Genomic DNA, 24,829 nt, shown 5'->3' with positions numbered 1-24,829 from the left:
CTTTATAACGCACGCGCGCGTATACATATACATATTATAATCCATCAATCGGGGTTTTTGCGCTCGCCCCGCGAATCTCTCTAGAGGTTTCGCGGTATTTTGTCAGAGGACGAATTTATATAAATCTTGATGACGAATTGTCACGTTTTTGTTTCGCGAGAAACTTTCGCATCGATAAAACTGGCCAAATTTGTCGGTGCTTTTTACAAAACAGAAATTATTTTAGCTCGTGCTTCCGCGTGAATCGATATATATATATTTATATTCGTGGATTTTCGAGCGTAAACTTGACATACGAGATCTGTCGCGCGGCCTCTCTTCATCGCGACTCTTTTCGTTTGCTTTATTATTTTCGTGGAAATGACGTTTGTCAAGTTTTGAACAACATTTATTTATTCGCGATCTTATATATGTAGCAACACTAGTAGTATTATTACATTTCTCGAAGCAAAAGATTCGTACCCTTTTTTTCTAATCGCGTTGTGAAAAATTCGGGCTGTCAAATTTGTCGAAGCGATACACGTTCGTCATCTTAATTTAGAAGGAAGCTCGTCGCGTCGAATTTGAAAGCGACCTACCGCTCTAGACAATATAATTAAATCGACATAAACTTTATTAACGTATTAGAAAATGCAGATAGCATGTCACATTTGGGGAAGGCTTGCTCGATCAAAGTGTTAAATAAGAGCATCAGGGCTCGAAATGTTGGCTGCGCGCGCGATCAACGGATTCTCTCTTCGTGCAACGGCGAGACGAATTTTATTTTCGTCCCGCGGTGGCGTCCCGCGACCTCGATGCCATCCCCCACTATAATCTCTCGCTGTCGTCTTAGCGCCGCGGCTGACACCCGTAAATCCAACGCCACGATCGCCTTCGATAATACTCGAACGGTATCGAACATCGCATGCGTATCGAATGGACGGTTTCGAATGAAACCAGCCCGCGCGAGTGTTTGCATTGATTCGAGCATCGAACGTGTCGCGTCTTCCTTACGAACGATATCGTACGGACGTATATATAATCTCGCTCACAAGGAAGATATAAATTTTCTTCGTCTTTTTATTATTTCTAATCCTTAAAAATATTTCCGATATATTCATTGACATTTATTGCCTCTATACACGCGATTCTCAAATTTGTTTATTTTATTTGACATACGATTAATAGTTGGAATCGAAGAAAATGACACTCGATAATTCAACAGTTCGCTTACATCTTACATACTTTGCGCGGCATGCCGGCTAGGAAAATAGACTCGGGACAGGATACGGGAACAGTTACCGGCGCGCCTCGAGGCGATCGGGCAAGGACGGTACCGCTACGGGCAAAGATCTTCCATTGCTCTCCTCCCGCAGGAATTTATGACGCGAAAAATCTCGTTTCCTCCGCGGAAATTCTCGCTGTTGGCCGATTCCTCGCAAGGCTCTCGAATCAGCACGATCCAACTATATACGCGGAGATCGTCTTTAGGAAAAGCGAGAAAATAATGTTTACGACGTCGACGGTCTATCGACGTGAGATTTACGCTTCCGCCCGATTCTTTTTTTCCAATTCAAAAGTGTGCCTTAATATTCGAATATTTACCAAAATATTAAATAAAAAATCGAGCACTTTGCTCTTGTTAATTTATATTTTATGTCGATTATTTTAAACATATGTATATATATATATATATATAGCGCGAGAGTTAAATCGAGGGTCACGCACAACTCTTGTCTCTCCCGACAAACAGGCAAGTTCTCATTTCCACGGTTAATATTCGTCCGATCCAAATATTAGCGACGCGGACGGAATCGATCGGGGGTAAATATACGGTTCGACAGGATCGGGCAAGAAGCGATATAGGACGACACTCCTAGATCCGAGCGAACGAGCGTAGCGGAGGTCGTTGAATCCCATTAAGCGGTACTCTCTGATCGTTTCGCTGCCGACCACCTGTATGCCGACGTTCTTTCCAGCCGATGTCTCCGCATCTCTCCCTACCTCTCGCGATGTTGCGTCGAGCGACGACGACCAAGAGAAGATGGATATCAGGATGAAAGCGATTATGCTCTTCGTCGTCGTCGTCGTCGTCGTCGGCGGCGGCGGCGGCGAATATCGCGCACCACGGCTAGAATTTATTGCATTCTCCTTTCCTCGTGTAGCTAATGCGGCCACACCTTTCACCAACACCCAGCCTCTAGTCCGACTAGCGTGCTTTAGCCTAGCTAGCTAAGCTATAGCCGATCGGAATATAGCCAGGCTCGATCGCTCGTTCGCTCCGCGACCGGCTGTACGATGACTATTCCCGCACATCTCGCAACGCGAGAACCGTCTAACAGTAAAGTCTCTCTCGCTTTGTTCCGTCTTCGCAATCCTCGGCCCCGACAAACGGAGAGAGAGAGAGAGAGAGAGACTATCTCGTAGGATTTTCATTACATTACATTATCTCTCGCTAGCCTTTACGGGATTATTTTTCTTCAATCTCGAGGAATTTGCGATACTTCGATATTTGCAACTTCAAATATATATATATATACACACACACGTATTTTCTGACAATGAGACGTTTAGAGAGTTAGATTTCAAACGCAAAAGGAAACATTTTGACGAATGTTTCAAAATTTCAAGTTCGACATCGAGAAAAACCTGTGCAAAAAATAGTCGATGAATAGAAATAGTCAATAGTTTTAAATTGTTTTCTTTTGTTTTCGCAATAAAATCGTTTATTTAAAAATTTACCTAAATGTAGGATGTGATATTTGATACTGAAAAATGAATATTTATTTTACATACTGTTTAAATGCCGTTTTGAGATCAAAATTCGAATGTACGTCCGAAAGAAAAATAACTTGAGAAATTACAAAAGACTAATAGAAACCTTTTAAAAATTGTTCGAAAATTGTTTTGGCTCCTGCCGGTGTTTGGAAATTTATGAGTACAAGTTGTGTTTTTGTATAGTTTTTCTGGGTGCATTCTTTGAAGAATCGTTTCCTTTGTTCTTTCTTGTGTTGTTTTTCCTTTTTCTCTCCATCTTGCTCATTTTTCTTGTCGAATACTCTACCTCTTGTCCTTTTGTCTATCTGCTTTTCCTCGTGTTCTTCACTTCTTTTTTCTACTTATAAGTCGAATCGCAAAGGTGCGTCTCGGAAATTAAAACAACCGAATTGTAATGAACGATTGCTTAAATTATCTTTTCGATATGCGTAACTTTAATAGGATCTTGTTTTAACGATTTTATTTCTGTAATATAAGAACGTTATCTAATCATTCGATATATTCGAATCTAATTAGCTAATTGGCATAGAGTTACATTATTGCGATAGAGTGCAAAGTCGACGATCATCATCCTGCGCGCAGTCCTGTTCACTCCCGCAGGAATGGCAAGAAGGCCTGCTCGACGAAGGGAGGCTTTTTCCGCTGCCGCTTCGACGATCCGAACAAAAAGGGCCGAGTCTACCCGGGGACCCTTCGACATAAAGGGCTCTAACCCTCATTCTCTTTCCCTTCGGATAGTGCGCGCATAGGGTCTTCTACCCCGAATCCGACCTGGTCGGTCCCTGCAGCCTCCGCGCATATTTCAACCGTAGGGCCACATGTAGCATCGCACATAAGCATTTCCATTTATCCACGTGTTTTATCCATGCGGAGCACGTTATTGTTCGAAATACATGCAACAACGCCGTATTGTTTTGGGCTAATTAGAAAAATTGTAAATTTGTAAGTTTTTCTTAAGCGAGAGACAGCGTTGAGACAGTGCGATTTCAAATAATCATTTTACATCAAAGATATTTATTGGCGCATTTCGAATTTATCGCATTTTTTGACGTAGTTAATATTTTTCATTTAATCTTTTCGGAATGCTGCGCGCCTATAGCATTCCCACGAGAAAACTTAAATGAGAATCCCTGAGTTTTATTGTCGACTCTTCACGAAACGTTTCACGATGCGCCCTTACGTCCGACCCTTGTCAAGGCATCGCCGGTTAACGTGACCCAAGCACGATGTTCATCCGTATTTCCTATACCTGGGCCCAGGTATCGGGCCCCACAAGTAGGTAAAAGAGCTATTTCGAGACAAATTTTTCCGAGACGCATCATCCTCGGAATTCTTGGGGACTTACTTTCAGACGTGACTAATGGAAGATAAAATCTAATTTGTACAGCAAAATACAAAGTTATTTTGATTTGTAAATCAAAAACAACCTGGTGCAACGTGACAAAATTATAGCGCGACATAATAATCTTCGTGTGAAACGAGATAATAAAAAAACAAACTAATTTAGAAAAAATATCGTGCGATATCAAACCTTGAATTAAATTATATATTTACATTAAAGTAAATTCATGTATTTGCAATATTGCAATCTTGCAATCGGTAAAATATTCCCGCAATATTTCCGTCATCTCTCTATATTACGTAAATTATGATATATTCCCCATCGCGGTATATATAAAATTAAATAAATATTTCGAGATATTTCGCGGAGAAAAATACTTTTCTCTTCGCGCGATATATCGAACTTTCGATAATTCGACGCATTTTTAGTCGTGTTTCGATCACTCTCGCAAGTGGAAAGTATTCGCGTAATGTGCAAAGCAGACGCGTGCCCATTGTTGACCAGCCGGCACCTGCTACGTCCAAACTGTCCACCTTGTCTTTTTCCTTTTCTCTCTCCTTCAAGTGTCCCACGGACATCGTAAACTTCATCCCGCGCGCCCACACTCTTAGGATGTAAACAGGTTACGCGCGCGCGCGCGCGTTGCCTCTCGCTCTTTATTCTATCTCTTCCCTCGCCCCCTCCCCCCCCCCCCGTCTTTTATCCCTTGTTCTGCTTTATCTTAACGTGGACTTTAAGTATATTATTTTAATCCCATCTTTTGTACAAAGCAACCGCGAAATTCACCAATCCCATATCTATTATTCTCGAATAAAGCGGGTGGAAAACAAAAATTCGCCTTCTTCAATATTTATCACAATGCTGTAATCCATTTTATATTATTTTATTTACGTAGATTGAATTTTTCATTGTGTGCGACCGTAATGCGCTTAATTAAAAATTAATTTTTTTCGGGGAGTGGTATTTAAACTTGTTAAAAAATTCATTGGCGAAAGAACGCATTCGGCATCTATAAAAGACTCGGTATCATTCGATAAAAATGTATATGTGCGATATATCTCGAGATATACACTGCTTTACAACTTTAACGCCGACTGATCGCGCCATTCCATTCATAGACGGGTCAATCGACGCGAGTTCTCTCCCTTCATCGAAATCGAAAATATTTGAAATAAAAACCTTTGCGCTCCACATGACGCTGGATGACGGACGCCGAAGGGCGAACGAGAAGGGGATTTGGGGTTGACGGACCAGGGGGAGGGACGCCGCGTCATACATACGCGCGTAAGCAGGAAGACGCGACCACGGTAAAAAAAAATCCGAGGGCAAAAAAATGTATCGGAAAGAGAGAGTGACGCATGCGTGTGTGCGTGGGTGTGTGTATCCTCACACCGATACTCCCACGCGTAAGGGGTGCTCGCCATTGCCCGACATATGGCCCCCTTTTTCAGCCGCCGTGCTTTCCCACACGAAGGTAAGGTATACATTCGTTCGCTCGCAATGTATATGTGCGCGCGCATGGTGATGCGCGCACGGATGCATCCATCACAAGCTGTTTGAATTCTCGATAGAACAAAAAGGGAAGTTTGCCTTAACGCGAATTACTTTCGACGCGACTTCGTTTCTTACTTACCCGAAAGTTGGTACCGTCTCTCAAAGTAGTCATTTCGAACGTAAATAATTTGTGTATCGTATAGGTATTCGATTCTGAACTCGGAATTTCTCGCGGAATTTAAATATATTTTTATTTTGCTATGGAAATTCGTTGTTGGTGGGTGTAATAATTTCGGAGTTTGCCACGTGACCTACGAAGCTCGAAACCATGCCCTCACTGTCATCCAAACAAATTGAGACATCGCGAATTACGGGGGATACGCGCGAACCTTTGACTCCGCTGCTAGTAGGCACGGACCAATTAACGATCTCTAGGGTGACGCTTCCTGTCGCTTTATTTTCCAAGAGTTTTCGACGTCCTTTTTCTCCCCTATTTCTGGCTCGCGCTTTCTATCTCCTCTCTCTCTCTCTCTCTCCTTTTTGCTTTTCGTTTCTGCTCGTCCTCTTGCCGGCGTCTCTCAATTTTCCGTCCTCGAGTTTTTTCCTCCCCCACTTTGTTCACCCCGATTTTCGGGGTAGGACCCTTCAGGACACCGCAGATGTCACGCGCCCCTATAGATAGTATCAGTGACGCTCAGTTCGGCTTATGTAAAAGGCCACGTGATCATTCTTAATTCGCGACATCATCTCGAAGCAAAAGGAAAATCTCGCCAATCTTTACTTATTTTTTGAAAATAATCTATACACGTACATATGTAGGAACATTTTGATACAATCTAATATAATATCGAAAATTTCAACAAATAATTAAAGAGAAAATTTATATATAAATAACGTCATATCTTAAATATTATATGTGATGGAAAAGTTTTGACGTGTCAAATAAAAACACATACAATTTTGATTTCGCGAGGCAAAAGAGTATCGTGAAACATTTTCGAAGAACGCACGTGCGTGTCTATCGAATCTAGCAGATGACTCGGAGGGGAAAAAAAGGGGGAGAAGAAGGGATATACTTGGAATGAGAGGCACTGGGGACCAGGGGAACCGACCCTCCATTTTCGGCGACCTTCCTTTATTCATCCCCTAATGTAGGCCCGACTGGCGCGTAGGCTCTCCTCGTCGCTTCGTATATAGGGTAGGGTATCTACCAGTCGGGAGGCATATATACGGGGCGTTTATATACATATATATATATATATATATATACACGTCTATATACATTTCCAGGCGCGCGCGAAGCAAGGGCGGTCGCGTATCTACGTGCTGGAGAGATCGCCTACGCGCTTTCGTATGTATCGCGTGGCGTAGAACTGAGCGGGGGATGCCTCGGGGGTGGCGGAGGAGTGAATGAGCGGGTCGACGTCGCCTATTGGATAGTTACAGTCGAGACGCATCGCAACAATCCCCCCCGCGTGTTTCTCGCCCCCTAGGCCGCCCCGCGACCGACGATTCGTACACGTGCCCGCCGTCCCTCGAGGGTGAAGCTTCGCAGACTCTCGCGCGCATTTCGCGCCCGATGACGTATCATCGCCCGCGCGCCGCTTTCGACCGCGAGCCTCGTGTCACGCCGAAAAAGGCGGGTGTCTCGAACGTCTACGATTATCGCTCAGTTTTTTTTTTTTTTCCTCGTGGACATTTATTTATCTCGAGAAAAACAGTTTTGGCAGAAATGTGAATAGAAATTTATATTATTATTAAAAAATTTTTAAAAGGGTTAATAAAAGGATTAATTTTTTAAAACACAGAGACATGAATGAGCGAAATATTGTTGATAAATCTTTCATTTCACTACCTTATGTTAATAGCTTAGGCGATATCGATCGAATTTTTAAAAATATCGGATTTAATGTTGTTCATAATATTCTTAAAAAACCGAATCATAAAAAGAGACTGAAGTAGTTTACGAAATTAATTGTAATGATTGCAACGTGTCATACATCGGACAAACAAAGAGACATCTATGTACACGTGTAAAGGAACATTTCAGCAACATCAAAATGCATTCGAGTAATTTATCAGTTATCAGCAAACACAAAATTGAATTCGATCACGATTTTGACTGGACTTCGCCGGTTATTTTGCACAGTGAAAAACGCGTAAGAAAAAGAGAAATCGCTGAAATGTTTTTTATTAAGAAAAATAATAACGCTATTAATTTACAAAAGGATACCAAAAATCTAAGTAATATCTACGACAAAATAATAAAGGTCGTTTAGTCTCTCATAACTCGTCTAAGAGTCTTGACGTGTTGTCGAACCGACACTATGTTCGTTCTTGACATCTTCAAATTATAATTTTATTTTTATTTTCACAAGTATGTTTCGCTTTTTTTTATTATTTTATAATATTGTTAAGTGAAGTAATTTTTGTATTGTATTAATCTCTGTACTGTATTTCTTCTCTATGTATATCTAGATCACTTGATAAGGACTCAAAGAAGGGTCGAAACGTTGTAATTTAATAAATAATATATGCCAGTACGGTCGAGAGAAGAGTCTTACTTTTTTTTTAGAAATTTATATTGTTTAATAGCTTGTAGGTTTAATTCATTTTGGATTTATTTCAAGATGAGACTTATTTAATTTCTTCAGATTTTTATAAATAATCAAAATTGCTTTTCTTTTTACGTCATAAAAAAATGTATCAATCATTTCTGGAACGATGTATGATTAATGATGTATCGATGGTCCCTGTTGTATGAAATAGATCGAGCAACGGGAGTCTCGGCGAGAAATTTCGTCTCGACGTCTTAACTGCCTTGAACAGAGCGAAGAAGTCCTTGAAGCCTGAAGCCGGTCGACCGGCGCGGCGCGGTACAATCTTATCCACGCGCGCTCGTTGCGATAGCGCATGGCTAATCTCCCGTGGACTTTACTCCGCTAAACTCGTCGTCGTTGGGTCAGCCTCCAGAATAGCGGCGAGTTTCGACAACGGGGTTTCTTCGAACGCCAGGAATCGCTTCTCGGACGTAACTTTGAAAATATATACGTCAGCATTTCGTCATTGGCAAAGATTTCTTTGACGTTTCATATTTTACACGTATTATATATATATATATATATATATATATATATATATATATCGTAGATTAAATGTGTACCTAACGTGACGATCTCCTAGAACGATAGTGTTTCGACCTTGGCCGCGGTTTATGTAAAACCCGAGGACCCTCCTCCGGTCGCGTCCCCGAGGACATTTGTCAAATCGGGACGTTCGATCCAGTTGCGCGCACGTGATAGCTGTGACGAAAGGGAAACGTCAGTATACGAATGGGTTTCCATATCAAGACGGTAGGACCGAGAAAGTAGGAGAAAGGGAGAGATGATATTGTAACGTCAGATCCGTCTTTCTAGACACACTTGTGTTGTGTAAGAGGGAGAGAGAGAGAATATTATTTTAATATTTATTACTATAACATACATTTTTAATTAACATTATATTTAACAAAATAAATGTTTAATCGACATTATATTTAATCGAATAACGCAGACATATATTGCAAATATATCATATATCTTTATCAACTTTCTAACTTTGGACAGAATAAAGTTAATTTAATATCGTACTAGAAAACGATTGCGAAACAAATCGTATAGAAGATAATGATGACAATTTGAAGTATTGCATCGGAAACGAAAAGATAAACGCGAGAAGAAAGTAAGCCGAGGAGAGAGAAATAAATATCTTGATCGTAATCATAATTTTTGAGATGCAAGTGCGCGCCTAAATAAAGAAGCAAGCTCATAATTTATTTACGTAAAGCGAAATTTTAATAACTCGCTCTCGTGGCTATTTGCGTGTGTCTTAATAAAAATACTTTCCATCCACGACGCAAGACGCAACCGAGCGAGTCCTTTCGACATATTTCGCTCGCTCGCTCGCTCGCTCGCATCGCCCGGAGCTCGCCTCGTTGTTCCTCACAGTCCGACAGCGACGTGCTCCGGCTGTTTGCGCCGCTTCGCAATTTCTCCTCTCGGCGCCGCCACCGTCGAGTCCCCTTTCGAAAATAACACACGGCCGGTTGACGTCATGCTGTCATGACCACCGTGGCGCGCCAACGTTGCTTCGATATCATTCGTGTGCGTGTGTATGTGTGTGCGCGCGGCGCAGAAAATTCAACTCGCGCGCGCGCGCGCATACCTTTATGCTCATATACATATATATTATATATATATACACACACACACATATATATATATATATGTATGTATATACATACTCGTACTCTTCCATCGCGCGCGTCACTGCCGATATCACAGCGAACGCGTGTGAACGCACACAACACACGCGCGTGTGTGTCCGCACCAACACCATACACCGACTACTTTTATCTACCCGACGACTGGTCTCTCGGCCGACTCAGCCTTCGAAGCGCAGGGCCGGCAGAAGACAGTGGATTTAGAAATATTAATATTATATATCAAAGCCAACACATATATTTCATCCAATTCTCATCTTTCATCCATTTATTTCGCACTTTCCGCAAAATTGATGCACCATTTAGATTAGAAGAAAGTTTTATACTGAAGTACGTTTAATTGCTTGAGACATTTTCTTTTAATTATATATAATGTTTCAAATTTAGTTACGTTAATCATTATACTAGCACGACTAAAACTATATCGGTAATATATATGAAATAACCGAGCTTTGATTCAGGCGTTTCAAATTAAATATCATTTACAATTGATCGTAGTTGGAACGATTTTATCTGCATTTTTCTAAATATGTCACACTTGGAAACCCTTTTTGTACTTATATTACATTAATATAATAACATATATACGCGCAGATCCAAGATTAAATGTACTTTTTAGTAAGAGATTTAGACATTTTGTTACAGTTTTATATAAAATATTGAAGAAACATTCGATCGTTTAGCCGAGAGATAAACTCTGCCGCTCCGCTCGCGGATAATAGTCGCTCTTCTTGACAGATAACGCGCAACCGCGGGCGATCGCAGTTTGTCCTTAGCAGCGAGAGAGAATCGAATCTTTGTTAACGCGCTAATGAACGATCGCGCGAGTCTGCAGGCGCGATGATTTCTAGCTTCGGCACTGTCGCGCGAGGTTGCTAGATAGCTTCGACTCGACTCGATGCGGCCGTCCGAGGCAAACATTACCTCATCGCCTGGCAGAGCCGGATCCACCGCGAACCTTCTCCACTTGGGATTTTACTAGCCGTTACTATCTTGCGCCACTGCGTTATACGCTCACAAAAACGCTCCTTTCTCGACGGCGAGAACGGATGCGCATATGTATGTGTGTATCCTTAAATTTCTTCTCAGATTTTTTCATTCTTTTTTATTTAATCTCAGTTGTATTATGATAGTCAGGAGCCCTGCGTTGCGAGATCATTGATTGATTAATCGTCCATCATTATCGCGATTTCTTGCTCATTAGTGAAGAGCGTTCCTGTTATTAAGCATCTATGCATTATTTAATGACAATCTGCACCTAGAATTTACCTAAATTTTCATTTATATATTTATTTAATGTTTGCTTATATACAAATATATATATATATATATATATATATACACACGGAGAGAATTTCCTTTTAAAATTCACCCTGAAAATTATGATAATCATGGGACAACATGATACAGGAAGCATTTTATAAGAGCTTCTCTGATAAATATTGACCACAATAAAAACAGGTTAATATATATGTACATAGTAAAATTAATCGAACATATTTTTTCTTATCGTGGCAGATATATTAATATTTTTTATTGTAGCAAACAGAAACTCATAAAATTCTAATACAGTATTGTCCCAGGATTACCATGATTTTCAGGATAAATTCTAAGGCAGAACTCTCTCTCTCTCTCTCTGCGTGTACATATTTAAATCATAAATGATAATTTAAATATTTCATCATATATGAAGATATCGAGCGCTGATTCGTACACACAATCTCAAAGAAATTGGACCCGCTGGATTTCGATTCTTGCTTCTCGCATATCGGTTCTTCAATTATTTACAAGTACTTTATCCGCACGTGTAAACTCACCCGTTTCGTCATCCGGTTATAGTCGGATACGTCGCGAGGCTCCTCCACTTCTAACGTGTCATCATCCGCATTCCGTTGATCATTGATTCGTATCGAATCGCGACGCGACGAATTCTCTTAGCGCGCGCGAGAGAGAGATCCTATTTTTTTTTTATACTCCCCGACAATTTATACGGTTATCGAAGTCTCGCGGCGCACCGGATTACCTCGTATTCGTCTCCGGGTTTCGAACCGCGATAAAACTTCTCCGGGTTTTATGCTCCCTATGTTTTCGTTATTCTTCCCTCGCTCGCTTGACGCCTGTTGCTCGCTCGTGGCGAATCCGTTTTATCACTCGCCGTCAAAGTTGCCACGCGTCGCGGAATCTATGATTTCCTTTATATTTAAATACGATATATATCGAAGCAACTTATGCAGTCCGAGTTCGCCGCGAAGGCTGTAAATCTGCGGAAATATCTGGGAAACCAGTCGACATGTCGGAGAGTCCTTTTATCAAACCATAGGTACCGATGCATATTTAACATTTTTTAAAAATCAAATATCAGATATCGTCTTTTAATTTCAGAGTCATTTGGAGGCAAATCTGTTTAAAGGATTCCCTTAATAATCGATATCGACATGTTGGACATATTTTCATTGTTTTCAAATCAAATATCAGATATCGTCTTTTAATTTGGGCAAAGTTTGGTAAGGATTCCCTTAATAACGATATCGACGAACACGAAGCCGCGAGATTCGCGAGATCTACAAACGAGATGCAACTTGGGAGGATTTCACGAGTGGAAAAGGAGCGTCGGGGCGTGGCGCCTCTCAACTCTGATTTACGGGCAGTTAAGAACCGCATATTATCGCCACGTACAACTAATCCTTCCCAGTGTATTTCCTCCTCTCGTCCCTCCCTCTCCCTTATTGTCCCATCTGTGTGTCGTCTCACCCTCGTCCTCCTCTGACCCTCTTTCACACCGGTCACCCTCTCTCTCTCTCTCTCTCTCTCTCATCTCGCGTTTTGTACCTCTTCATCCCTTCCTGCCTCCCCCACCCACCCTGCACTTCCTCCTTTCCCTAACCACCTTACCTTTCACCGTCCATCCGTCTCTCCCGCCCCTTTCTCCCGCACTATCCTCTACGCTTTGCCCCGGCCTCTCTCTCTCTCTCGCCTCCTTTCTCCGTCGCCCCCGGTGTTCCTCTTGTTCCCGTTCCCGTTGTCGATTCAACAAGTGCCCGGTCACGCTTCGCAAATATCGCACGTAAGAGGAGGAGACGCCGAGATTACGACCGCATCCGTAACCGCCCGCCCGAATCCCGCCGAAATTTTCAAGTGTACTCCCAAGTATCGTGTACACATATGTATGTATATGTACGAAGCCTCGAGTCACATCACGCGGGACAATAACAAAGTTTCTCGCCGATCGACCAAATTATTAGCTCGTGTGTATATGTCCTCGATTCCCCGATGTATATACGGGATGATTTATACGAAGCGTGAATATTCTTTCCCCGCCAATCTGTACGATACTTACGAATTATACAATTATATAATTTCGCGCGATAACTAAGATTTCGTAGTGCTCGCGCAGTAATCTATCGGTGATAAGTATGGAGTAAAATAAAAACGTCAGATATCTCTATCTCTCTCGCTCGATGATAAGTGAATTATACATCTGCGCGTCACATTTTGCATCCTAGATTTCAAGTAGCGCGCACGTTTTTGAATATGCATGATTTCTCAACGATTTAATTATTTAATTAATCCATCATTTATCTCAAAATTCGTTCAAAGAACGTCGTAAATTACTCCGATCGCAGATGTAGTCTAGGGGAAAAAAAAAAAAAACGAATTCCTCGGAAAAAGCGTTTCGTTTTCTCGACGTCGGAAGGCGAGATGAGATCCATCGCGCGTTGTTTTTCCTCCACGACGATTCCACGAACGTTCCTCGGAGCTCCAAGCTGACCGGTTGACCACGTCGCGTTGGAAGGAGAATCTCTCCGCGAGAGCGAGTCATATTCCAAGTAGGCCGCTACGGCCGGTCGCGGCGGATATACACGGCCGCAAGAGAGCACAAGCTGTTGCCGCTAGAGATACTCGAGTCCAGGGACGTAGCTACCATCGTCAGCGAGCAGAAATTGCTCCGATCCATTATAGTCGGACTGGATCGCGCTTTTCAAACAAAGATATTTACTTTTTACCATGTCATTTTTTTTTATTTTTCTTTTAATTAAATTATAATATAATTTAAAAAAATGGTAATTTAGAGTCATCTGTTGACTTTGTAATTTTTTTCTAGAAATTCTGGAGAGAGAACAGAGCAGCGAGAATATAGAAACGTATCACGTCTGCGTCTTCGCTCGCGATAGATTCGGTCGTGACTACAGCTATAAGAGTAGAGCTTGTGTGCGCTATCGGCACTGCTTTGGTAGTGACGTGTGGAGGCCGAGTTCGATGGAAATACGGTGACGATGACGTCTGTTCGTCGAACGAATCCTATTATCGCCTCGAAACATTCCGTGCGAAATGCTAGCGCGGTTTGTCTTCATGGCAAACTTCGTCAGCGAACGAATCTATATGAAAAATTGACGAAACTTAATACCTTGCTGACCGTTTTAGTTCAAGTTTGAGCGAAACGACATATAGTCGTTCTCTTCGTCGGCTTTTTCTTACGAAGGAACATCGGCTTTCCGCTTTTCCGAACAAAAATCGTTAAGCTGAAAGGATTTCGATCTGTCATGACACTTTGTGGAATAATATCGTTTCTGGCGATTATCAATTTTAAAAATTACGTTTCTCTTTAACTCGAACGCGATGAGAGACTCGAAATTTAATAAGTTGCGAGTCGGAAACATTCGGAATAGGAGAATGTAGCATCCGCGATTATTTCTAACGCAAATTTGCAAAAGTTTCGCGAATTATCCAAGTTTTATAAGTGGCAATTCGCTCTATAATCGAGTCTAGCGATGTTAAGTCAAAGAGACGATAATCGACTTTGGTAACGGGATTAATCGCGCGATTATGAAAGGGATTCTGGGGGTCGCATCCTCTCCTCCGCCTTCGTTTCGAATTTCACGCGTCCACGTGCCCAGGAGGCAAAAGCCTCGTCGCGTTACCCTTTCGGTCGACCTTGCGTCTCGACGTTGACGCCGTCACTTTTTCGGTCTCGCCCGAAGTGAAGTTCCACCCCACCGGCCCCCTCTCCCCTCGTATCTTTTTTTTTCGTGAAATCAAACGTCATGTGGTGGCCACGTGGACTCGGTCAGCCGACGAACATATCGCCGGTGACATCTCACGGCATCTCCGAGCACAACCGTGGCGATACACTGTTTGCTCTCTCTCTCTCTCTCTCTCTTCTCTTCCTACCTCTGCCCTCTCACCCTTCTACCTCCCCCTACTTCGGCCTCTCTTTCTCACGCTCGCGAGAGCGCGTTCTCGCTCGCGTCAACGGAGAAACGCGTCTCTCTGTCTCCCGAGGTGAGCAAGGGCTGGAGGGAGGAACGATTATTTACTTACTTTCACTCGCGCGACCTCGTACGCGCGTAAATCATCCACGGCTGCGTGGGTACTGCCGCTTTCGTAGGGTCGCGAGATACGCGCGCGAGTTCGACCCGCCCTTATGCTCGATCGACGACGAGACTCGAAAGAATTACAATCCCGAAAGAATTACACCCTCTGTATCACGTTTTTCACATTCTCTTCTTCAGCTTTCATATTTAAGACTCCGCAAGCTCCCGAAGATATTTAATGACAAGTACGCTTCTCGATGATTTTATTTATACAGCTTGGTAACGAAATAATTTGTAATTAAGTACAAGAACATTCTATTTGATATTTCATAGTAATCGGAGCTCGAATTTATGAATTCTGTCACGAATATCAGCGAACCAGATGATATTTATATAAGATATTATTGGAAGTCGAACCGGCTCTCTCCAGCAGCGATCGTTCGCGTTCCACTGATGATTTTTCTTCAGGGCTAGGGAGTCGCGTGACGTCATTTTCTCCGTCGCTTCGTCGGAGTGCCGAGCGTCTGAGTCACGTCCTCTCTCGCCTCTGTGTGGCGCGTCAAGTTAAACGCGCCCATTCGATTTTATTGCATTAACGCCGACGAATACGCGAGATAATGCTGTCCCTTAATAATTTTAGTCGTTAGTGGCGAAATATATGATACGATATAGAATTATAAATTTAAATATGCCCTGTCTCTCTCAAGTACGGCCTTTTCTATAAATAGAGTTAGAAACGAGAAAGTACGCGGAGCTAATGGTAGCGATTTATGCGTGCTTTCAGAGTTGTGCAATGATGGGTCTGCAGGCGACGGCAGGAAAACGCAAATTGGAGGGTGGTGTTGGCTGTGTGGAATTCCATATGGACTTGGGCGAGAGTCCGTCGAAGCTTGGACGCGTGGACGGTAGCTGGTGGGCGATGGACGACAGTTACGGACCGCCCTTGAACCAGACGTCGACGTCGTATTACGAGATGGAGGTGAGCTCACCCTGCCTACAGGCAACGAACCCGTGCCAGCCAGCGGCGACGAGTTCCTCGCAGTCGCAACAGCAACAGCAGCAGCAATCTCAACATTCGTCTCAACAACACCATTCATCTTCCCAGTCGACGCAGCAGGCGCAACAACAGCAATCGCAGCAGCAGCAGCAGCAGCAACAATCGCCGGCGTCGTCCTCAACGTCGGCCTCGTCCACGGTGACGCAGTTGCATCATCAACATTACTATCATCACCAGCGCAGCGCCGTCAGTCCGATCGGCAACAACGGTTACAATCAGCTATCGAGATCTCAGCCGCAATGGGGCGCGCTTCATCATTACGAACCGCCGACGATACGTCGCGACGAGAACGGCAAGAGTTACTTGGAACTCGGCTCGAGTTATCGAGCGAACGAGCGATGCTGCGAAGGCTCCAAGTCGAGCTGGTGCCGGCGCGGTCGAGCCTGCTACCGTCAGCGGCGACTCGCCGTCCTGAATATCTCCATGTGCAAGCTCGCCAGGTACCGCCAGTTCCCGGATCCAAGCCTCCACAGGTCGGTATTGATCTGCAATACTTTGAGACACCTGGAACGTGAGATGGAAAGGGACAGGAGTCCACCGCCCATGGAGCCGGTCATACCGGCACCGATAGCTCAGTTGCAACCACCTGAGCAGGGTAGGTTAACACCTTTCCCTGTGCCACCGACGTCGTCGGGCGAAACCGACGTTGATTCCGGCATCGGCGACAGCGACGACAGCCGATCGATTAACTGGGGCAGCGTGCTATCCTTGTCAAGCCAATCGCCGCTCGACCCGCTCAACAACAACGAACTACTGGACGTGGACATAGCGCCCGATCTCGATCTGGACTTTATGCCCGGGTGGAAACTGACATCCCTCTCGACGGACGATATCCTGAGAAGTACAACGACCCAGGAACAGCATCATCATCACCACCATCATCATCACCATCACCATCATCAGCATCATCAGCAGCAGCAACAACAGCAGCAGCAGCATCTAATGTCCTCGGGGAGCAGTTGCGGCAGTAGCTGCAGCAACAGCAACGTCGTCGGTAGCACCAGCGTCAACAACGTCGGTAGCAGCAGTAGTACGCACGAGTCGTTGATGTGCGTAGGATCATAGCCCTCGACCTTGACATCGTTGAGTCATCTCATCGATTTCTATCCGCTGACGCCGCAGGGCAAGTAGATCCACGACGACGGCCAGCACGCGAAAATCCTGCGAAAAAAGTCCCTGGAAGGTGCGCGGGCGAGAGACGGCGATGAATACGGCTCACCCTCTCTCTGGAGCGTTCGAAGTCTGGCCGGCGACTCTCGAGGAGTCGCCCTCTCTCTCTCCGCGTTAATTTATTATTGTCGCGTCAATTACACACATACACATTTACAAATACGGACAGACAAATACAATACCGAGAATAACCTCCTGCGACACTTTCGTTCTTCCTCCGCTCTTTTTACCACCGCTATTATAACTGCTACCACCGTGGGCCCTATTGCTACTACTACTCTACCCTCCCGTGACTATTTACCACTATTGTTACGGTTACTCCTACTACTATCGCTACTCTACTTCTAGTACTACTATTACTACTATTACTAATACTATTACTATTATTACTATTATTACACTATCGCTAATCAACGTGTCTCCCACAATAAGTATCTACTCCCCGAGGGACGGACGCGTCATGACACGCGGCACATTCGCAGGTGCAGACAAGACAACAGAACGCTCTGAGAACATTGAAAAAACCAGGGAAAGAAGGGCAAGCAAGGGCGATTGTATGGAGAAGAATCTTCACTGTTCGCGAATCGACAGGTGCTGCTACTCGCGTTGAATAATCCGATGTCCCGGCAAGAAATTCGGACGGTTTTTCGTATCGGGCTATCCCGCGTGTATTGTTTTCTCCGCAGGTGCAAACGCGATTAACTTATCTCAAAATAATCTCCGCTATCAGATTTCAGGAAATCATCGGTAATCGTCAAATCTCCAATAAACACGTAATGATGATCCGTGTAATTCTATGTTCGACACCTGATAAAACGCGTATATTAGAGGATTGAAACTCTATTACGTTGCATCTGCGAGCTTGAAGATTCACGTGCGAGTTTTCAGAAAAGCGATTAAGATATACCTATTGCGCGGAAAAATTCGAAAGGACGGAAAAAAGAGAGGGAAAGAGATAATTTTGGCTATCGAGTACGAAGAAGCTTTCGCTTCTCCGGGGCCGAAAAACTACGAGAACACTGTGATCAAAGTCTTTCGGCTCGGGGAGTTTCTGCTCCCTTTTCTGTGCGACTTCTCCCTCTTCGTAAGTTATATTCTGAAATTGCCGAGGAAGACCGTCCGGGAGAGATCTTTTTTCACGAAATGACGTTCAACATCGGAGTCTGCGACTCTAGAACGCGAATGTGATCAATCGATGATAACATCGATGATACACCATCCGCGCTAACACAACCATGCAACCATGTACACTCATTCTCACACACATAGTATATATAATATATACGACCGCCGTGGCCTATATTATACGCACGACGCACGAAGAGACACGCGCGAGTGCAAGTGCACACACACACACACACCACACACAAAAGTCATATGGTGCTACAGGGCGGCTGTAGCTTGGTGCTTCTTTTTTCTCTAGGACAGACGAACACGCATACACACGTACATTCATACCTCAATTAAGCCGAACGCATACCGAATTCGCATGGATCGCTCCGTCGCTCGGGGTCGTCGTGACGCGTCCTACCGTCGTAAACGTGATACGATGTAAATCGGAGATGTCGGCGTCTCGATCGAGAAACTGGTCGCATCATAATGTTTTGAGCATAATTCTTTATCTCGCGCAATGCCGCAGACGAATCGTCAAAAAGTATCTGTTAGGTCTCGTCAAAATTGTTGAACCAAGATAGGTAGATAGATAGGTTGATGCGACTCAGTCTCGATTGTTTACGCGTTATGAGAATGAGGATGGTGAAAGAAAGGGTTTTAAATACTTGCGTTGGAACTATATATATATATATATATATATATATATATATATATATATATATATATATATGTATGTTTGGGCTGTGCAATAGAATGCATGTTTTTAACGCTAGTGAGTGTCATCGTGAGAAGCATTGTCGGGAACAAAAATTATTTTCATACAGCGATTATACGAAATATCGTCTTACGAATACTACCTTGATTTTTAATATTCTAAGAGATGCACACATATATGTATATATAAATATATCTGAAAGTACAAATAATTCTAATATATTTGTTATTTTTAATTTCAAAGCGACGTATGTTTCTTGACGTGAACACTCACTTTTAATTAATAATAGTGATCTTCAACCGACAGTTATTCTTTCGACAAATAGTAACATTTATCTACAACTTTTTCTTTTCTTGCATCGAATCATAGCGAAGAAGTATATGTCACGATTGACTCAATCACAATGTCTAATTGTAAGTCGAAATGTGAAAATTAAGCATGCAAAGTAGTCCATTAGGTTTTCAAAGTCCATTAAGCTCCAACGCAACGGGTTAACCCGAAAATGCATGACGTGGGCCGATGTGACTCAACCACCGTTTTAAATGAACACTCCGCATTAACTATTTTATCAGAATGACCATCAGTCTACGAATTTCCTGTTTATAAATAAGTAGAAAAAAGTAAGAAGGAAAGAAATATAAGATAAAAACTGAAACTTTGGTAATTTATATTAAAGAAATGCAAAATATATTCTTAATGAGAAATTCATCAGTGATAATGAGTTACGTTTTGAAAAAAAAAAAAAACTTTAGAAGAAAATATGAATTATTTATTCCTTCAGAGCGTTGAAAAAAAATGAATCTGCAAAGATAATAAACTGGAATAATTGCGGTCGTCTAGTGGAACGCAATGGGACCCACGTCATGCGTATACTACATACATGTATGAAATAGATGATGCATCCCAAGGAGAGATTAACGCGAGACGCCGGCGCCTTCGTGTGAATATCTTGTGTCTCGACGTACGACGTCGACAAATGTACCTGCATTTTAGAGATCGGGATAACGTTCTCCCCTTCGGATCGTCGCACGGTGGCCACTGCGCGTCACTGATCTCCCATTAATGTATCATATGTACACACACATATATATATTAAATATAAATACTAGAGAGTGGCCGGCGTGCGCGCGCGCGCGCGAAGAAGGCGAACGCTCGAGAGTTAAGGTTCGATTTAAAAAGCCCACCCTCGATCCCGGACGCATCTTCTCGCGTGGATCCGTACGCGATCTCGCCCTCAACGTCCACGAATTCATTCAAGAGAGCAGCTATACTTAAAAAAGCTAAACGATTTAAGAAAGTCTAACGTTACGAAGAGAATATAATAACTTATATCGACTCGACTGATTACTTAAACGAGAGAGTGGATGAATGTGAGTGTGTGCGAGAAAGAGACATAAAGAGTGTAAACGCAGTGCATGTGTGTAAAAAGGACTAATGTAAACTATCATGATAGAGTTGATTTAAATTGTAATTATATATGATTGTTCTCTCTCTCTTATGATGACACGCGGGACATAAACGCATATTACACGACATGTACGACACAACACGTATATACACAGAGACATAACGCGAGATATGCTATAGATACTTGTTGTATATATTATATATAAATATATATTATATATGCGTTACTTACTAAGTTAAGCTCTTAAGTATAAACGCGCGAGTCGTCGAGAAAGAAGAAACCTTTCATCTCACCCTGTGAACCGCTATCCTCAATCCTTCCTCGAGTTCCATTTTCTACTTTGTACTATAGCGCATTACGATCGGCACACATCTTCTGTCACATCCTCTCTCCCCTCTTCTCGCGATAATGCTCCCTCCTCCCCCTTCCCTCTCCGCGCGATTTCTTCGCGAATACGACGAGCAATATTACTTTTAATAAGCGCGGGGAGAATTTAGATAAAGGAAAAAAAGGCGTACGTACAAACCGATGTATCTGACCGCGCGAGAGTGTCACACACGAGATCTTTATGTCTGTATGCGTTACATATGCGACCTTGTATGCGCGTTGAGCGTCGAAGACGACCACCTATCATGTAATAACGGTGGGTGAATCGATCCACGAGATCCGAAGATCGAACAAATGCGAAGACTCGAAATCTCTCAGGGAAAGAGCAGTGATTAGACGAAAGCGCGGTAGCTCCTTTCCGACCGAGAGAGTTGGTTTTATTATAGTAGAGTATCGGCTATACAGGAAGCTGTCATCATCTCTCACTATTGCTGCACAAAATTTAAATTCGCCGAATAGATAGCGATTGAAACTCTCTGCGAAGAAGTAAATTAGATAGAATGTGTATATTTGAAATTTTTGTAAAGTTTATCCGAAAAATTGAGAATATATATATATATATATATATATATATATATATATATAATTATTATATAAATTATTTCTAACTAGAAAATTATCAAAAAAAGAGAATTGGAAGAAAAAAAAATAACACGACGCTCGGGAAACGAGCGGAAGTGAATCAATCGACGAGTTTTTCATTTCTAAATTCGATTCACCCTCCGATTTTATTGTACGCTGAAGGAGGGGATTCGCGCGTGCGACGTGCGTTTGACTGCTCCGCGGAAAAACAAAATGATGCAACGTCTTCTAAATCATTCACTACTCTTATATCGTTATATTTTATAAATCAGTTTAAATTTATAATTTATTATAACTTTACTTGTGATTCAATTACAGTTGCATAATTATAATAATTGTATAATTAGTAATATATTATAAATTTCCAATTTTCATTATCGCACTTAGCACAGAGCGAAAACATCCATAAATATATACCTAATGCACTACGTTTTTCAGTGGAGCAGTCGCGTTTGTTCTTCCACGATATTGTTAATATCAAGCAAAGTTATTGGAAGCGGATAGCATCGCGCGTGTTTTAAGTCGCGTACGTTTCTGTAAATTAACCCCTTCGCGAATCGGGCACATCCGAACTGATATCAAAAGTAATTTATGTACATCTCTCTTCGCATATTATCTGGATACAAAGAAGGATCTAAAATGTATATTCTCTTCTCAAAAGAAAAAAAAAAGCTGTTATACCGAAGGGGTTACGAAGACCGATGACGTCCTCGCGCCAGCAGCGTCTCGCACTCGTGTCAATCGTGAATCTATACGTAAAGGACAAATTGCTTGGGCAGCAATCGCAGTCGATTGCTACACATACGTAGGTTCAATGAATCAAATTCGATTGCTGTCCTATACTGTTGGCCATTGTCATCATTGACGTAGCGCAATAGACAATAGTCTACGCTGAAGAAGAATAAAATCTACGACTGTAGGCGGATTTAAAAAAAGACGAGTTAAAGAATAAAAATAGCGGAATTTCGATATGTAGAGAAAAAGTTCTAACGAATGCATTTATCTATGATTATTCCATCTCTGTAATAGCGTATAAGAAGTCATAAACTTCCTTCTTAAGGAAGTCTAAATCCGCCTACGAGATCCCTTCTCGGACGTCACGAATATCTGAAAGACGCAATAATAAGCAACTGTCAAGTATGTCCGCGGGAGTCTCAGCTTCCTCGGCCAAAGGTAAACGAGCCGCTGGCGGCGTATCGGGTATGTCGAGGTCCTTCGCGATCACGCGGACGCGTAGCTCGCCGTCTCGGACACGCGCGTTTCGTGAAGTGCCTAAAAACCGCCGAAAGAGAAAGTTACGGCTGTTAAAACCCGACGGCAAGGTCGCGCGCGAATCTTCGGCACACGTCGACGTGCATACGGTGTGCGACACGCTCTAACACGATATATAATATTATCGCGTCTCTTTTTATTATTATTCTTTTTCTTCCTTTTCTATAATGGGACAACGGATGGAGAGGCGTTTGTACATAGTATAAATAATGCGAGATACGTTTTAAGCGAAAAAGAGGATAAGTCTAATATTGAGAATATATATATATATATAAATAAATAAGATATATTATATATATTATAAAGAAAAAAGTGTATATGTACACGTATACGTGTGCGTATATGTGTATAAGATTATTATTATTATTATTATTATTATTATTATTATTATTATTATTATATATATATACATATATGTATGTATATATTTATCTTGATAAATAATATAAGACGGCGACGGGCTCCCGCGATCGATTCTTCCTCATCATCGTGGCGATGATATTCGTTTTTATTTGCGTGCATGACGACTTTTCGAGTTTTCGCAAAATTATTTTTTTCAAGTTACATTTACAGATTTCTAGATTCTAGATTGCACAACATTTAAAACGTTATACAAAATTCGCGATATATTTTTTTCCTCAATGTGAATAACTCGCTAAGCTCGTAATTTATTTCAATATATCGGACTTATAATAAAATTATATAAGATCATTTTATTCTCGGATTGAAATTTAATTATTTATACCCGACGAGTTACGAGCTCAATTTTCGTCTCTCCCTCGACCTTGTTCCTTTACCGTGAGAAACTCGCGAACGAAGAGTAAAAGTTCCAGGAATGAAGGGAGCGATGAGAAGAATTGTCGATGGGGAAGCGATCGCGTCGATCTCTGCGCCGTCGTAAAAAATTAGGGCAGGAAGGATGCACGACGTTGTACATTGTAAATAGTAGCGCAAAGGATGACAGTTACAGAGAGAGACACAGAGATAATTAATTTAAAGAAAGACGAGAGAAAAAAATATAGGATTAAAAGGAGAAGAAAAAAAGGAGAGGACGGTCGCGAATCGAGGCGGGTGTCGTCAGGCAAACGCAAACGCACGGCACTTCCGGGTCATCCGGTTTCAGCCAGCACTTTCCGGAAGCTATCCGTCGACGACTCGAGGGCTCGAAAGAGCGATCTCTTCCGCGCCGAGTGACCTTTAGTGCCGGCTTTCGCGAACGTGATCGAGCAGTCGGAGATCCTCGCTAAAAATTATCGCGCGCTCCTCGAAAAAAATCGGAAAAACTCTCTTCGACGAGTCGTCCGTCTTGTTATTCGACTCTGACAGCCGTGCACTCGCAACGCGCGCGCCGGGTGCGCGCGTATTTAACGCGGAGCCCGCGGAGATTTTAATTACTCCAACCGAGAAAGAGAGTGAGAGAGAAAGAAAGAGAGAGAAGGATGCGTAATTGTGTATCGTCGTCGACGACCATGCGCCGATCACTCGATCATAACTCGATCATAAATAAGGAGGGAGCGTGGCGTTGCGAGGCCGCTGCGTTTAAAAGAAAATCATACAATTAATTAAGATACAAATAATTGTTAACGAGCGCGTGACGAGTTTTGAGCGATGACATTCGCTGTTCGTGCGACTCTGATCAAGGCCCACGTTTGTACTTGCGCACAAAAAGCACGTGTGCTACTCGATCATTTAGGAATTGAGAAAGATTTATGGTCTTCTGGTAAAATAATCTTTTACGCTGGATCTCTATAAGTTATGTATCACTGTAAAGCGAAATGTGAAAAAAAAGAAAGAGCTACAGAACTTATAGAGCGAAAATTTTCTTACGGAATATACATGTGAGTCTATTCTATAAAATTGCTCTATAACGCTGTATCTCTGTAAACAATGTATCACTGTAGAGCGAAAAAAGAAACAACTACACAGAGCTACAGAACTTATAGAGTGAAAATTTTCTTA

At 42.4% G+C, this 24,829-nt stretch overlaps 1 protein-coding gene across 5 annotated transcripts in view; it reads left to right on the top strand.

Annotated features, from left to right (window-relative positions):
• Window positions 1–24,677, top strand: part of tara (SERTA domain-containing protein 2 taranis) — a 47,962-nt gene extending 23,285 nt beyond the window's left edge. For 4 of the 5 annotated variants that reach the window (XM_085481992.1, XM_029318535.2, XM_085481993.1 and 1 more), the window contains one exon: window positions 15,951–24,677. In XM_085481992.1, coding sequence (XP_085338118.1) covers window positions 15,951–17,288 — 1,338 coding nt within the window. In that variant the 3' untranslated portion in view covers window positions 17,289–24,677. The remainder of the gene's footprint in view (window positions 1–15,950) is intronic. The other variant, XM_085481994.1, reaches the window with a different exon arrangement.
• Window positions 24,678–24,829: the final 152 nt, after the last annotated feature.

Source organism: Nylanderia fulva, unplaced genomic scaffold (genome assembly GCF_048542155.1).
Source record: "Nylanderia fulva isolate GAGA-0341 unplaced genomic scaffold, ASM4854215v1 Scaffold2, whole genome shotgun sequence".
Classification (NCBI taxonomy): domain Eukaryota; kingdom Metazoa; phylum Arthropoda; class Insecta; order Hymenoptera; family Formicidae; genus Nylanderia; species Nylanderia fulva.
This window is presented reverse-complemented; position numbering and strand designations above follow the sequence as displayed.